The following is a 17,997-nucleotide window of genomic DNA, read 5'->3' on the forward strand; positions in this document are numbered from 1 at the left end:
AAAAAAGCCATTGGTTAAAGAAAAAAAAGTAATGTGGGAGACTCCCCAAACATATGGAAGAAGGTACTCTGGTCAGAAGAGACTAAAATGTAGCTTCTTGGCCATCAAGTAAAACGCTACGCCTGGCACAAACCCAACACCTCTCATCACCCCGAGAACAGCATCCCCACAGTGAAGCATGGTGGTGGCAGCATCATGCTGTGGGGATGTTTTTCCATCGGCAGGGACTGGGAAACTGGTCAAAATTGAAGGAATGATGGATGGCGCTAAATACAGGGAAATTCTTGAGGGAAACCTATTTCAGTCTTCCAGAGATTTGAGACTGGGACGGAGGTTCACCTTCCAGCAGGACAAGTTTATTTTTTCATTCACCTTTATTTAACCAGGTAGGCCAGTTGAGAACAAGTTCTCATTTACAACTGCAACCTGGCCAAGACCCTGGCAATGACCCTAAGCATACTGCTAAAGCAACACTCGAGTGGTTTAAGGGGAAACATTTAAATGTCTTGGAATGGCCTAGTTAAAGCCCAGACCTCAATCCAATTGAGAATCTGTGGTATGACTTAAAGATTGCTGTACATCAGCAGGAACCCATCCAACTTGAAGGAGCTGGAGCAGTTTTGCCTTGAAGAATGGGCAAAAATCCCAGTGGCTAGATGTGCCAAGCTTATAGAGACATATCCCAAGAGACTTGCAGCTGTAATTGCTGCAAAAGGTGGCTCTACAAAGTATTGACTTTGGGGGGGTGAATAGTTATGCATGCTCAAGGTTTCAGTTGTTTTGTGTTATTTCTTGTTTGTTTCACAAAATAATATGTTGCATCTTCTAAGTGGTAGGCATGTTGTGTTATTAAAATGATACAACCTCCCCAAAAAATATATTTAATTCCAGGTTGTAAGGCAACAAAAAAGAAAAAATGTCAAGGGGGGTGAATACTTTCGCAAGGCACTGTACATGTGTTTAGCAGATGTCCTGACTCCAATTAGCTTTGGGAGAAGTCATTAGCCTAGGGGTTCACATACTTTTTCCAACCTACACTGTGAATGTTTACATTTTGTATTCAATATAGACAAGGAAAATACAATAATTTGTGTGTTATTAGTTTAAGCACATTATGTTTGTCTATTGTTGTGACTTAGATGAAGATCAGATCAAATTTGATTACCAATTTATGCAGAAATCCAGGTTATTCCAAAGGGTTCACATACATTTTATTGCCACTGTATCTAACAAGTAATATCTAACAATACACACAAATCTAAAGGAATGGAATTAAGAATATATAAATATTTGGGCGAGCAGTGTCAGAGCGGCATAGGCTAAGAATAGGATAGAATGATGCAAAAAATGTAAACATTATTAAAGTGACTAGTGTTCCATTATTAAAATGGACAATGATTTCAAGTCTATGTATATAGGGCAGCAGCCTCTAATGTGCTAGGGATGGCTATTTAACAGTCTGATGGCCTTGAGATAGAAGCTGTTTCAGTTTTTTGGTCCCAGCTTTGATGCACCTGTACTGACCTTGCCTTCTAGATGATAGCCAGGTGAGCAAGCAGTGGCTCGGGTGGTTGTTGTCCTTGATTATCTTTTTGGCCTTCCTGTGACATCGGGTCTGTATGTGTCCTGGAGAGCAGGTAGTTTTCCCCGGTGATGTGTTTGGCAAACCGCACCACCCTCTGGAGAGCCCTGCAGCCCAACAGGATGCTCTCAATTGTGCATCTGTAAAAGTTTGTAAGGGTTTTAGGTGCCAAGCCAAATTTCTTCGGCCTCCTGAAGTTGAAGAGGCGCTGTTGCGCCTTCAGCAACGCTGTCTGTGTGGGTGGACCATTTCAGTTTGTCAGTGATGTGTAAGCCGAGGAACTTGAAGCTTTCCACCTCCACTCGGTCACTTCGATGTGGATACGGGGGGGTGCTCCCTCTGCTGTTTCCTGAATTCCACGATCATCTCCTTTGTTTTGTTGACGTTGGATGATAGTTTATTTTCCTGGCACCACACTCCCAGGGCCCTCACCTCCTCTCTATAGGCTGCCTCGTCATTGTTGGTAATCAGGCCTACTACTGTTGTGTCGTCTGCACACTTGATGATTGAGTTGGAGGCGTGCGTGGCCACGCAGTCATGGGTGAACATGAAGTACAGGAGGGGGCTGAGCACGCATCCTTGTGGGGCCCCAGTGTTGAGGATCAGCGAAGTGAAGGTGTTGTTTCCTACCTGAGTTCACAACAATCGAATGTTCTGCTTTTTAGGGGAAACGGAAAGAGAGCCTGTGACGCGACTTCCGCTTTTGGACATTAACAAGGTGACACAACACATTTACTGGATTGGTTGAACAGTGCAGAAGAGAACCTCCCATCAGTTTTTTTTCTTCCAAGACCAGTATAAAGAGGTTCTAGTTTCAGGTGTTTATTTTACGCCTGCTACATAGATAGCCATGCACAGTACACATTACAGAAGGCAGCCATGGTGTACTCTGCTCTCCAGTGTATGCATCCCACTCAAGGTACAGTACATACCACAGGATTGCCTGTCCCCCTTTATAACTCAACCACAAAACCAAATAAACCCATAAAAGCACACTCCTCCTCCCATAGCTGCACTGCCAGGACCCATGGGAAGAAAGAGGGAGAATCATACAATACATCAGGCTTCTTACACACCCAAAAGATATCAAAGAGGGAGGAGGTTGGAGTTTTTATGATCTAAAATGTAGTGTGTTCTTGAAGAATGAGAAATGTCAGTCAGAGAGGAAATGTATGCTTCTCATGACTCAGCTAACGTTATTCTGACCAGCAGAAGTTCACAAGGCTAGAGACAGTGATGAACTGCCAAATGAAAGAGACATGGGGAAGAAAGAAAAACACAGTTAAAAAAATATGCTATCCTAAGTCCCTTTTTGAGTGCAATGTTCCATTATGGCCTCTCACTCACTTTAGCAGTTCAAAAGCTCCCTTTGTGGCGAGTCAAGTCCAGAACAGACCTGTGGTTGGCCACGTTCAGAGTGACAGAATGCAGTCTCAGCCTGTGTCAAAATTATCTACTTTGTACTTTGATTCACAAACCAAGAGTAGGGTGACAACATGGGCACTTCACTGCTTTACAACAAGATAGAGGTTAGAAAGAAAAATACAAATATGGGGTCAAAATGATATGACAGATATACAGTTGAAGTCAGAAATTTACATACACCTTAGCCAAATAGATTTAAACTCAGTTTTTCACAATTCCTGACATTTAATCCTAGTAAAAATTCCCTATCTTAAGTTAAGTCAGAAGTTTACATACACTCAATTAGTATTTGGTAGCATTGCCTTTAAATTGTTTATCTTTGGTCAAACTTTTCAGGTAGCATTCCACAAGCTTCCCACAATAAGTTGGGGGAATTCTGGCCCATTCCTCCTGACAGAGCTGGTGTAACTGAGTCAGGTTTGTAGGCCTCCTTGCCCACACACGCTTTTTCAGTTCTGCCAACAAATTTTCTATAGGATTGAGGTCAGGGCTTTGTGATGGCCACTCCAATACCTTGACTTTGTTGTCCTTAAGCCATTTTGCCACAACTTTGGAAGTATGCTTGGGGTCATTGTCCATTTGGAAGACCCATTTGCAACCAAGCTTTAACTTCCTGACTGATGTCTTGAGATGTTGCTTCAATATATCCACATAATTTTCCTTCCTCATGATGCCATCTATTTTGTGAAGTGCACCAGTCCCTCCTGCAGCAAAGCACCCCCACAACATGATGCTGCCACCCCCGTGCTTCGCGGTTGGGATGGTGTTCTTCAGCTTGCAAGCATCACCCTTTTTCCCCCAAACATAACGGTGGTCATTATGGCCAAACAGTTCTATTTTTGTTTCATCAGACCAAAGGATATTTCTTCAAAAAGTACGATCTTTGTTCCCATGTGCAGTTGCAAACCGTAGTCTGGCTTTTTATTGGCGGTTTTGGAGCATTGGCTTCTTCCTTGGTGAGCGGCCTTTCAGGTTATGTCGATATAGGACTCGTTTTGCTGTAGATATAGATACTTTTGTACCCGTTTCCTCCAGCATCTTCACAAGGTCCTTTGCTGTTGTTCTGGGACTGATTTGCACTTTTCGCACCAAAGTACGTTCATCTCTAGGAAACAGAACGCGCCTCCTTCCTGAGCAGTATGACGGCTGCGTGGTCCCATGGTGTTTATACTTGCGTACTATTGTTTGTGCAGATGAACGTGGTACCTTCAGGCGTTTAAAATTTGCTCCCAAGGATGAACCAGACATGTGGAGGTCTACAATTTTTTTTCTGAGGTCTTGGCTGACTTCTTTTGATTTTCCCATGATGTCACGCAAAGAGGCACTGAGTTTGAAGGTAGGACTTGAAATACATCCACAGGTACACCTCCAATGGACTAAAATGATGTAAAAACCCACTGGAATTGTGATACAGTGAATTATAAGTGAAATAATCTGTCTGTAAACAATTGTTGAAAGAATTACTTGTGTCATGCACAAAGTAGTTGTCCTAACCGACTTGCCAAACTATAGTTTGTTAACAAGAAATGTGTGGAGTAGTTGAAAAATGAGTTTTAATGACTCCAACATAAGTTTATGTAAACTTCCAACTTCAACTGTAGCTCTACAAGCTTGGGGGCTTGACATAACACTACCAGGCCATGCTTGTGGGACAAACAGGGGAGAGACAGAGGCGTGCCTATACCCCAGCCTATGAGAGATGCATTTCCTAATGAATTATCTTTCATCTGAACACATAAGCCTGAGACCCTTGAGGAATTTCTCCCCTGATGGACAAAAGGAGCAGCTTGGTGCCAACTCTGAGAGCCATGTGGAGGAATGCACAGAAGCATCTGCCAATTTCATGGCAGGTTTCCCCCCTAGTTGTTGTTCTCTCCCACGCAGCTGGGGCATTCAAGCAAACAAGCATGACTTCTGACACCAAAATGCTTCATTGAAACCAATCAAATAACTTTTATCCATTAAGCTTAAGATCACTTTATTGATCAATTGGACACAAGGTCCAACCCAAATTTTGGTGAGATGCGGGGGGCTGCCACACTGGGCGCCCAGGGAGCTGTTGTTGTGGGGGACTAAGTGCCTTGATCAAGGGCACAACGGCAGGCAATGGCATCTAGGATTTGATACCAGCAACCCACCGATTGCCAGCTCACTTCAACGGATTTTTCCCGTCAGAACCGGGGTTTGAACTGGCAACCCTCCGGTTGCTGGCTTGCCTCTCTAACCGCTAGGCTACCTGCCATCTATGATAGGGGAAACACTGGTCAGGATTTAGGGGCCACTGGGCACAGTAGAGCCAGTCTGAGTCAGGGAGCGGTTGCTTACTCATCTGTCGATCTCCGTAGCTGATAGCTTCTGCCAGGGGACTCCATCCCTGAGCGTTCTTCACCTTTACTGGTGCATTGTGGGCCAGCAGCAGATGGGCGCACTCTGTGGGAAAAATAAACAAAAGGAAACAGTAATTGACTTATTGGTCATTACAGAGAGACAAGGCTAGTGGGAGAGAGCACTGATTTGCGCTGCTACATGGCCCAGTGTAGGCTGACTAGAGCAGTGTTTCCCCAACTCAGGGTAGGCCATCATTGTAAAATAAGAATTTGTTCTTAACTGACTTGCCTAGTTAAATAAAGGTTCAATTAAAAAAATGTAAATGTAAGTACCCCCAACAGCACACACTTTTGTTGTAGCCCCAGACAAGCACACCTAATTCAACTTGTCAACTAATCGTCAAGCCCTCAATGAGGTGAATCTTTATTTTTTGTATAGGGCTACAACAAAAAGATGTGCTGTTGTGGGTACTCGAGGAACGGAGTTGGGAAACACTAGACACCAGATGAATAACCTCCAAAAATCTTTAACAAGCGGGTTCTATGTAAGCGTTTCTTCATAGCCTAAAGTCAACAGTACACTATTTTTCCCACCAAACGCTTCCCATCAGCCCTTCGTTGTCATGACAAGTATTTCATTCAAACTCCACTGAGCTTCCCTATCAAAAAGACAAAAGAGGCTAATATTAACTCCAACCTGACACAATGCCCATTTCGGAACAAGTTCGAAATTAGAATTTTTACTTCTCTTCTCCAGGGAACGGTTCCAAAAATGGAAGTCTGCAATAAATGAATTGACACGGTAGAATGGCTTCACTTCAGATAATTATTGAAAAATATAACATTTTGGTCACATACACCTTCGAAAAGGCCTCATAGGATTGTCTCTGAAATATTAGCCATCCCAATCCAACTATTTCATTATGATTCTATAAAGGGTTTATTATACTCTCATACATTCCACTGTTAGGCTATCTATTTTCAGTGTAGCCTACAAGTTATTTTGACTAATACAGGAGCCAAAAGCTTTGTAGCTGTAGAGGACAATTCATCTTAAACTTGAGCATAAGTGGAGGGACAGATTGTGAGTAAGAATGGGATGAAAATAACTGTGCTGTTAAACCACATGACCTCATGCATTCATATGGGCTTACAACTGTATTAGCTTATAGCTATAGGATCCCTTCTGATGAGCCACACACACATCTGGCTCTGCAATGCCAAACAACTATGAAGGCTGTAGGAAATTCAATTGTTTTTACCTCTGGCTTGACCACAACATATTCTAAGCCAGGAAATAAACAGACATCAATTAATTTGTACTCTGATGGGACAATACAACAGCCCAAACCCCCAGGTGTTGCCTATATGTCAACAACAAACAGCACCGCAGTGAGTGAAATACAGAGCTTCTGTACTTCCTGGAATGGGCACTTTGTCAGCAACAGAGCCAAAATGGGGCCTGCTGTTTCGACTGTCAATATAACAGTGACATCTCTTAAAATTGTGGCCTCCATGCAATTCAGCTTTGGCTAATGCCATTCATAGATTGTATTGATAGACAGACATTCACATACAAAAGATAATTGGAATTTGTAAAAATTCCACTGAATGGAAAATATATAGGCTAGCCATTTCATGGGCAGGAACTGGGACTATCATCACTCCTTTAATGGCAACCTGTTACAATGGATGACTCTAAATCATTGAACAAAAGCCACATGGATGCTCTTCTGTGTAGAACAATAGCGTCTTTCTTTATCCCGGGAACGTGGGTCAACCAGAAAACCCCATTACCCAACTGAATGAACCTAAGTAGTATCCTCTCTAATTCAAGTCCAAACTTGTTGTTCTGCCTTGTTACTCAGCCAAATGGCACAGTGAATGCACAAGACACCTCCCTCAGTCATAGAGAATGGAAAGTTCTCCTCCTGATGCAAGGGCAGACTGGCCATCTGGCATTTCGGGCAAATGCTATAGTGATGACTCCTGAATGTAGTCTAGAAGAGGCCATCATATTGCCTAAGGAAAATTGAAATGATACATTCAAAGTAGTTCCACAAATGGGAGGTATTAGGTACAGAGGATAGTTGGGAGCTCAGCTTCCATCCTCAGGAAGTTGAAAAGGTTTGGCATGGGCCCTCAAATCTTCAAAAAGTTATACAGCTGCACCATTGAGAGCATCTTGACTGGCTGCATCACTGCTTGGTATGGCAACAGCACCGCCCTGGATCGCATGGTGCTACAGAGGGTGGTGCGGACAGCCCAGTACATCACTGGAGCTGAGCTCCCTGCCATTCAGGACCTCTATATCAGGTGGTGTGAAAGGAAGGCCAGGAAAATCATTAAAGACAGCCACCGAAGCCATAGATTGTTTTCTCTGCTTCCGCATGGCAAGTGGTACCAGTGTATCAAGTCTGACACCATCAGGCTCCTGAACAGCTTCTATCCCCAAGCCATAAGACTGTGAAATAGCTAACAAAATATCAACACGGACTGAGTTGACCCTAGTATTTTATTTATTTTTTGCACTCTATGCACACTCACAGGATTCTACACACACTGCTGCAAATCTGTTTATTATATATCCTGATGCCTTTTTGCAAATGAATATTCCAAACAAAATGGAAATATTGACATAAGTATTCAGACCCTTTACTCACTACTTTGTTGAAGCACCTTTGGCAGCGATTACAGCCTCAAGTCTTCTTGGGTATGACCCAACAGGCTTGGCACACCTGTATTTGGGGAGTCTCCCATTCTTCTCTGCAGATCCTCTCAAGCTCTGTCAGGTTGGATGGGGAGCATCGCTGCACATCTATTTTCGGTATCTCCAGAGATATTCGATCGGGTTCAATTCCGGGATCTGGCTGGGCCACTCAAGGACATTCAGAGACTTACATTTTGCAGAGGCTACTCTACTCCTGCTTTGTATTGGCTGTGTGCTTAGGGTCGTTGTCCTGTCGGAGGTTGAACCTTTGCCCCAGTCTAAAGGTCCTAAGCACTCTGGAGCAGTTTTTCATCAAGGATCACTCTGTACTTTGCTAATTTCATCGTTCCCTTGATCCTGACGAGTCTCCCAGTCCCTGCCGCTGAAAAACATCCTCACAGCATGATGCTGCCACCATCATGCTTCACTGTAGAGATGGTGCCTGGTTTCCTCCAGAACTGGCACTTGGCATTCAGGGCAAAGAGTTCAATCTTGGTTTCGTCAGACCATATAATCTTATTTCTCATGGTCTTAGAGTCCTTTAGGTGCAATTTACTGAGGAGTGACTTCTGTCTGGTCACTCTACCATAAAGACCTGATTGGTGGAGTGCTGCAGATATGGTTGTCCTTCTGGAAGGTTCTCCCATCTCCACAGAGGAACTCCGGAGCTCTGTCAGAGTGGCCATCAGGTTCTTGGTCACCACCCTGACCAAGGCCCTTCTCCCCCGATTGCTCAGTTTGGCCAGGCGGCCAGCTCTAGGAAGAGTCTTGGTGGTTCCAAACTTATTCCATTTAAGAATGATGGAGGCCACCGTGTTCTTGGGGAACTTCAATGCTGCAGACATTTTTTGGTACCCTTCCCCAGATTTGTGCCTCGACACAATCCTGTATCGGAACTCTACGAACAATTCCTTCTACCTCATTGCTTGGTTTTCACTCTGACATGCACTGTCAACTGTGGGACCTAATGTAGACAGGTGTGTGCCTTTCCAAATCATGTCCAATCGATTGAATTTACCACCGGTGGACTCCAATCAAGTTTTAGAAACATCTCAAGAATGATCAATGGAAACAGGATGCACCTGAGCTTAATTTCAAGTCGAATAGCAAAGGGTCAATACATACAGTACCAGTCAAAAGTTTGGACACACCTACAAATTCCAGGGTTTTTATACATTTTTACTCTTTTCTACATTGTAGAATAATACTGAAGACATCAACAAATAACACATATGGAATCATGTAGTAACCAAAAAAAGTGTTAAACAAGTCAAAATATATTTTATATTTGAGATTCTTCATAGTAGCCACCCTTTGCCTTGATGACAGCTTTATTTAATCAATTTTAAAATGGGCTCCCGAGTGGCGCAGCGGAAATCTCAGTGCTTTAGGCGTCACTACAGACACCCTGGTTCGAATCCAGGTTGTATCACAACCGGCAGTGTTGGGAGCCCCATAGGGCGGCACACATTTGGCCCAGCATCGTCATGGTTTGGCCGGTGTAGGCCATCATTGTAAATAAGAATTTGTTCATAACTGACTTGCCTAGTTAAATAAAGGTTAAATAAAAATTCACTTTTAAAAATAAGGCTGTAACGTAACAAAATGTGGAAAAAGTGAAGGGGTCTGAATGCACTGTGTATATAAACTCAGCAAAAAAAGAAACATCCTCTCACTGTCAACTGCATTTATTTTCAGCAAAATTAACATGTGTAAATATTTGTATGAACATAACAAGATTCAACAACTGAGACAAACTGAACAAGTTCAACAGACATGTGACAAACAGAAATGGAATAATGTGTCCCTGAACAAAGAGGGGGGTCAAAATCAAAAGTATCAGCCAGTATCTGGTGTGGCCACCAGCTGCATTAAGTACTGCAGTGCATCTCCTCCTCATGGACTGCACCAGGTTTGCCAGTTCTTGCTGTGAGATGTTACCCCACTCTTCCACCAAGGCACCTGCAAGTTCCCGGACATTTCTGGGGGGAATGGCCCTAGCCCTCACCCTCCGATCCAACAGGTCCCAGACGTTCTCAATGGGATTGAGATCCAGGCTATTCGCTGGCCATGGCAGAACACTGACATTCCTGTCTTGCAGGAAATCAGCCATACTGCTCGTTCTGTACGTGGTGGCATTGTCATGCTGGAGGGTCATGTCAGGATGAGCCTGCAGGAAGGGTACCACATGAGGGAGGAGGATGTCTTCCCTGTAACACACAGTGTTGAGATTGCCTGCAATGACAACAGGCTCAGTCCAATGATGCTGTGACACAACGCCCCAGACCATGACGGACCCTCCACCTCAAAAATCGATCCCTCTCCAGAATACTGGCCTCAATGTAACGTTCATTCCTTCGCCGATAAATGTGAATCCGACCATCACCCCCGGTGAGACAAAACTGCTACTCGGTCAGTACTTTTTGCCAGTCCTGTCTGGTCCAGCGACGGTGGGTTTGTGCCCACCGTCGACATTGTTGCCTGTGATGGCTGGTGAGGACCTACTTTACAACAGGCCTACAAGCCTTCAGTCCAGCCTCTCTCAGCCTATTGGGGACAGTCTGAACACTGATGGAGGGATTGAGCGTTCCTGGTGTAACTCGGGCAGTTGTTGTTGCCATTCTGGACCTGTCCCGCAGGTGTGATGTTCGGATGTACCGATCCTGTGCAGGTGTTGTTACACGTGGTCTGCCACTGCGAGGGTGATCAGCTGTCCCTAGTAGTGAGGGAGTTTCTTTCTTTCCAAGCGCAGTGTGAGGGAGTTTTTTTCAAAGCGCAGTGTGAGGGAGTTTCTATCCAAGCGCAGTGTGAGGTAGTTTCTTTCCAAGCGCAGTGTCAGGGAGTTTCTTTCCAAGCGCAGTGTGAGGGAGTTTCTTACCAAGCGCAGTGTGAGGGAGTTTCTGTCCATTGATTGAACTTCAACACACCATGAATATTTCACTTCGAATACATATCAAACCAAAATACTGCCTCAAAACATAATTGATAGCCAATTAGCAACAGATTACCTCTACAGTCCGAATCCATCAAATATACAGACAGCAGCTGTGAAACTATTGATAAAAGAAAGTCTCCATGACAATCTGGTCAGCTCAGCAGAGTGCGTGAGTACAGAGGCAGTGGGGCTCTGCCCAAAACACACCAGTGACAGGAGGGCGGAGAGGACGGGGCCGGAAGAGTTGTACTAATCTGATGGCCGCACGCTTCAGTACATGCGTTGGCTGCAGATGGGGAACTTGTCAGAACCACCCAGGGCTGTAAATGTCAGCCCCTTTCAGACTAGAGCCAGGCACATCACCAAATGGCTTGCTCATTCACTCCCCTATGTCTTTCTCTCTCTCCATCATCTCTTACAGGAGTGAGGTTGCACCATTTATTGGTTGCACTTCTTAATAAATTAGCCTAACTAATATTTAGGCTTTCTCATCAGTCTTCTAAATACAGACTGAGCTTTACTGCTTCCTGATACCGAGGGCCTTTCTCTGTTTTGTGTGAATGTTCCTTTTTAGTGTGCTTATGATATGATACACTTGCGTGTCAGATTTCACTGGCTATGGACAAGCTCAACCTGATACCTTGGTACCAAACACGCAACTCGTTATCCTGGATCTCACAAATCCATTTGAGGTGGCCTGTCATTTTGTCTCTCTGGGCAAGCAAAGCACAACTGGACAGAAGACACAACAGGACAGGGTGCCAAACAAACTCCACCCCTAACAACTGCCAGATACATAGGCAGCTCAGTGATGTTCTGTTGCTGTATGCCAAATAAGGGAATCCTCAAATCGATCCAGTATTATGCCGCATTCAGGATTCAGCCCCTAGCTTTATGAGGTGTAGAGAGGGTAGAAAAAGGAACTGTAGATACTGATATCTAAACAAACATCTGCTACAGATCAACTGTACAGATATGGGCTTGTATGACAGATCTGACTCTCCAGACATACTACACAATCTTCAGTATCAAACATGTATCCTAAAGTCCTTCTTCCCACGGACTCCCACTACTATTCATCATGATTCTACAGTGCAGGGAGAAGAGAGGTCACACTCCATGTATTAAGTGTCAACATCCAGCTCCTTATCACAAACAGGCCATCCTTTACTGCAGTGATTCCCAACTAGGGCTACAAGGACCCCTAGGGGCCTATCCACAGGGGATACTTGAGAAGACTCCTGAGACCATAGGCTTACTGGTAAAATGCACATGGGGGGGGGGTACTTCAGGCGTACTCCGGGCAGAGCAAAATTCAGTTGGTGGTACATTAACCAAAAAAGGTTGGGAACCACTGCTTTACTGTATGTTATAGAGACTAGCACACACACACACACACACACACACACACACACACACACACACACACACACACACACACACACACACACACACACACACACACACACACACACACACACACACACACACACACACACACACACACAGCAGTACAGTGCATCCTTACAAACAGAAATCCCTATAGGGAGGACCACACCCACAATACGAGCTCATGTTGCTATCGCCTGTCTAGCCAATACATCTCTAGAGGATAGGGTGGTGTCATAGGCTAGGGATAGGCTAACGCATTACTACAATCAATTCAACCACTCAGTTGGGTAGCAAGCAAAATAGTGATAAACGGTACCTATATGTAGTGGGAATGAGATTTCAATGTACTTTCAATCCAGTTGTGTTCACATCTGACAAACAAGCAGTGAACGGCACACATGGAACATACGCCTGGATAGTTCACTGAAAGCCCCCTAAAAAAAATCATAAATCTTTTAATAGCATGTACTGTAGTCTCCTAGTGAAATGAAATGCAGGCATCTAGTCACAAAGGGGCATTGCATGAATATTTTACGCAGAAGCATGTTTCTAGTAAAGCCAATACAATTTAACAGAGCACAAAAAGACCAATGTACTGAAGGGTTCTACAAAACCTTAATAGCAGTCGTGATCGCTCTACTTTGTGCTCAAACTACCCACATAGGCTATACATTATCCCACTGTGAAAATACATAAACAAAACTATGCAACTTCAGTAATATGCAACATCCAAAAACTGATGAGCTAGGATATGGTCTCTTCCTGGATAATTCTGGGATGAGATTAGCTAGCTTTGAACAATCTAACTTCGAACAAAATCCCTTTATTTTCCTTGATCCAGAGAGATGATCACTAACATTAATGATCTGCAAGGATTCATAGCAGTCATAGCAGATTACATTTAGGAAAGAAAAATCTCTAGTCATTCGTACTGCTAATCACCCTCACTGCCAAGTTCCATCTGTCAGGGTATGTGTGGGCCAACTGTCCAACATGTATCCATCTCAATCATAGAAAAGGAGCATTGCATAGTCTCGTTTGTGCAGCCTTGGAGTCAATAGAAACTATGCAATCTTCACTATTGTCGAGACAGTCCGTTCTAGCAGAGTCCACTTTAGAAGTTTTAGTCTGAAGGAAAGTCCATTAAAAAGGGGTTGCGAGTGCAAACCTATTTTGGTCAGTTAGAAATCCATGAGCTCCTGTTTAGAAATGCATGAGCATCCTGCCTTTTGGGGTTTGACAATGAGATCTGCAATCGGTGGCAAAAGTCTATAGCACTTTACCCTCCACAAAGGGACTCAGGACCAGAAAAACACACACATCAGAAACCTAGGCCTTCATGCCAGACAACAGACACTTACCATACACACACACCCTAATGAAATCTGTGCACTACTCACCTTTGTGACCCATCATGACAGCGAGGTGTAGGGGTGTGTTTCCTGAAGAGGACAAAGAAAATACAGTTTAGACCACAGGAGGTTGGTGGCACCTTAATTGGGGAGAACAGCCTTGTGGTGATGACTAGAGCGGAATCAGTGGAATAGTATCAAATAGATCAAACATGGTTTCCAGGTGTTTGATGCCATTCCATTTGCTCTGTTCCGGCCATTATTATGAGCCATTCTCCACTAGTTTAGACTGCGTTACAGACAGGCCTGCAAACAGACACTCGAAACATCCTACCAATTCCCATGCCCATTATTTACATAGCTTAACCAATATGTAATTGAACCTTGGAAAAACTGCTGTATTTGGTAAAGCTGTAATCCACTAAGGCTGCATTTACACAGCCAGACAAACTCAGATATTTTTTTTACTAATTAGTCTCTTGATCAATCAATTAGATTAAAGATCAGAATTGGGCTGCCTGTTTAAACACAACCTTAATCATATAGAAGAAGGATAGTGTGTGTGTGTGTGTGTGTGTGTGTGTGTGTGTGTGTGTGTGTGTGTGTGTGTGTGTGTGTGTGTGTGTGTGTGTGTGTGGTCAGTCTCAGAGAATATAGTGTAGACAGGCACAAATTGCACCTGTTTAAAAAAGGCACTTAACCTTATAATATTATAACAATACTGTACACTTAAAGGGCCCCATATAGCCTACACCCAAGAAAAGAACATGTAGACAGACAAAAAGTACCCTTCTGTAGTAAACTAATGAAGAAAAGCCACAAACACTGACAGCATGAGCAAAGATCTGAATATGCACAAGTAGAATCCTACTGAGAAATCTAAAAATCCATCCCCATAGCTTCTCCCAGTAGACAGGGTGGCCACATGGCAGGCATCTAGAGTATAACAGGCCTCCCAGTAGAAACCCTGATGTGACAAACTTCATAGAGGGCCTAGGCCCAGCTGAGGTTCTCAGCTGAGAAAGGGGAGTGTCCAAGACTGGCAAATACCTCAGTCTCAGCCTGCTTATTTTCAGACGCTGCATAACTTTAGGTTGGTTTAGAGATACTGCAATAATAATCTTATACACCTTTAATAAACAATGTGAAACAATGCAGTATGGGAGTTCAACATGCACTAGCGGTTCTGGGGGGGGGGGGCAGTGCCCCTGTGACAACAATTTTGGACCCCCTTGTGGCCCCCCTAAATGTGGAGTGTGAAATAATTTTTACATAACTAATTTTTGCTATCGTTCTTTTTTTACATCCGTTATTAGACAGTGGCAACGCGGAACACTAATTTAACCCAAACATTTTCTAGAGGGACAGCTTTAGGCGGAACACAACTGTATCGTACCACATGCAAAACGATATGACAACAATAACGTCTAATGTAACTGGCCCCTCTAACAGTACAACTGGCCCCAGCTTGGCCCCCCCAGTTGAAATGGTCTAGAACCGCCACTGTCAACATGGACCAGTCCACTTGAACTGGGATAGCCTTGCCATGCACAAGGAGATGTAGAACCAGCCCTATTGCAGCCTGCATCATCTAAAATGTGCTGTAAGTAAACAGTGGAGACTGATCAAGTTCCTGGTCATGCTCAAATGGATATGGTCCAAAATATAATTAACAGACTCACCATACAGACACTACCACAATAGGCCAAATGGAATAACAGCACAACTAGAGAAATGCCCATATCTTCCATAGCCTAAATAAAAACACTACACTCATTTAGCCTAGCTAGCATGTGATATCAGTCAAATTCAGATATTGCCGTTTGATTTGCATTAGGTGTGCCTGGGTAAGATTTCTGTTAGTCTTTGAACCGGCTTGAGATTGACAGCTTCCCTGAAGTATGGCCAATCTCATTAATGGATGCTTTTTTTCGATCATTGTATAGGTTGTTGTTGTCCTCACCTATCCATTCCTTAAGAACAACTTCCAATAAGAACAACTACGAGCTGAGCTGGGTAGGCCTTGCCCTGCAGCGTTGGGCATTTGGAAAATGGGCATCCCAAGGTGTTGGCCTGAGGGAAATGGTAGAGCAATGTCAACCACCCCAAAAATAAATGATGAAAACCAAGCTTGGAAGACTCACAAGCTCGTCTACAAAGCTTGTTTAAGTTGATAATTTAGTCAACTGAAAAGAAGATGAAACGATAAATGCCGACGGTACCGGTATCGCCTGGGTCAAATAGGCTAGTTTGGAACATAGAGATAGGGAGCCATACGATTCTTACCATGGAGATCTTTCTGAGCAATATTCTGAGTTCGAATGAGCGAGGATAAGCGTCGGACATCTCCTTTGAATACACATTCATGGACTGGAAAGCCTTCGCCGGTTCTGATTACAGGGTTTTTGTTGTTATCCTCGATAACGTCGGCGGTTGACAATGTGTTAGTGTTTGCATTTATCTGCGATTGCTGATTCTGATGTTGCTGCTGTGTCGATGGAGATTTAACCAACTTGTGATTGCTAAAGATTTTACTTGCTTTGCCCTTATTAGTCTTAGTTGAAGTAAATGTCCCAGTTGCAGCCTCTTCGTCCGGTTCCAGTAAATCCTCTTCTTTGCTCGGTTTATGATCCTTGCGGAGGGAGCGGATCTTTTCTCCGGTCATTTTCTAAACAATTGACAGCGGAGGAGAGGGTGCCGTTGACGATGACCCTCTGGGCAAATATATGTATTTCGCTGGCAAAAATGCCAGTGGTAGTTTAGATCACCCAAAATCTGTAAATTGCACAACATGAAAATCCTATATTATTCGACGAGTAAAAGGAAATAATGCAATTTAAAAAGGGTAGCAAATACTCCGCAATAACTAAGTAACTACAACTATGTCCCCTTTCCTCATAACTGAAACTGTCCCTACATTAGCAGCTCCTACAGAGTGCATCATTTGACTAGTACGGAAGATTCATCTGCCATCTTCCGCCAGTAGTATCGCGAGAGTTAGCAAAGGTTACAGTATACGTAGTTGAGGAACGCTCCACACCTTGCTCTCTCGAGGCCTATCTCGGGCGGAGTTGAGTTTCGATAACTGGTCACGTGTTTTGCTAGCAACAACATTGAGTCACCATTAGTCAATACTTGTAGAAAAAAATGTTTTTCTAAAAAAAATGTGTACATATATTTGTCCTGTACAACCACGGTCCTTCCATAGGGTGCTGAATTCATACTTTTAATAAAAACTTTTATCGAATACAACCACCGACTTGTTCCTACTTTGTGTTGCTCAAATGGAGACGTAGCGGCCTTGATATACTATGAAAACAGATTCATTTTTACAAGTATCGACTGATGGTGACTCAATGTTGTTGCAAGCAAATCGCGCGACTAGTTATCAAAACTCAACTCCGCCTCCATTTAAGAAAACGGAGTTGATTGTTCCTCAGCTACATTACCAGGGGGTGTTGGGTTAATATACATTATTGGTTGTTACATTCTCTGGTGTTACATAAGGGGATATTACAACCCAATAGCTACAATGTCACTTCTCTTTAAATGGATTGGCTACTAATGTACACGCCTACAATCAATGATGTTACAATTACTCATTAAATGGAAAAGGAAAGGGGGATACCTAGTCAGTGTTACAACTGAATGCATTCAACTGAAATGTGTCTTCTGCATTTAACTAAAATGTAAATGTAAATGGATTCATTAGCTATTTTAATCCTTTTAACCATTTTTTTGCCTTTTGTTTGATTTTCCATCAATATCAATTGGAACCTGTCTATGCTTACCTGGACAGATTGCCTTCTTTACCATTCAACAACAAAATAACTGTGACAAACATTAAGGACTACTTCAAAATGGAAATTGCCTCAAAAGCGCTGCCCATGCTGTCACAGACGCTATAATGGCACAGATACTAGAAGGACTGTGGATCTACACATTTCGAAATCTGACTTTTTATAGTCAAACTGTCTTGACTAAGACAGGGACTGAACAACAAAGCACACTGTCTCCCCCTGGGTCACAGGAGTGGAAATAGTTGTGTGAGAGAGAAAAAAACATTTATTTTTATCACAGCAACATCTTGACTCTCCCTCAAAGCGTCAATGGGAGTGTCATTGTTGTTAGTTGTTTTTGCAACATTTTGCTTTTTATGTACGAAGACAAAAAACATAAAATGTGTTATAACTTTCCTGTTTCTGTTTCTCGTGTTTTACATTCAGCTGAAAATATGTATGTGGAAAAAATACACGCAATTGTCTTCAACAAAT

The 17,997-nt window shown here is 43.3% G+C and overlaps 1 protein-coding gene across 2 annotated transcripts in view; it reads right to left on the reverse strand.

The window, feature by feature from the left end:
* Positions 1-16,705, reverse strand: part of LOC115151720 (ankyrin repeat domain-containing protein 13C-A) — a 54,063-nt gene extending 37,358 nt beyond the window's left edge. Inside the window, exons 1-3 of one of the 2 annotated variants that reach the window (XM_029695888.1) lie at positions 16,010-16,705; positions 13,772-13,813; positions 5,333-5,437 (exon numbers count right to left, since the gene is read on the reverse strand). In XM_029695888.1, the coding sequence (XP_029551748.1) occupies positions 5,333-5,437; positions 13,772-13,813; positions 16,010-16,388 (526 nt within the window). In that variant the 5' untranslated portion in view covers positions 16,389-16,705. The remainder of the gene's footprint in view (positions 1-5,332; positions 5,438-13,771; positions 13,814-16,009) is intronic. The other variant, XM_029695889.1, reaches the window with a different exon arrangement.
* Between the last annotated feature and the right edge of the window lie 1,292 nt (positions 16,706-17,997).

This window comes from Salmo trutta, chromosome 17 (assembly GCF_901001165.1).
Source record: "Salmo trutta chromosome 17, fSalTru1.1, whole genome shotgun sequence".
In the NCBI taxonomy this organism is placed as follows: Eukaryota; Metazoa; Chordata; class Actinopteri; order Salmoniformes; family Salmonidae; genus Salmo; species Salmo trutta.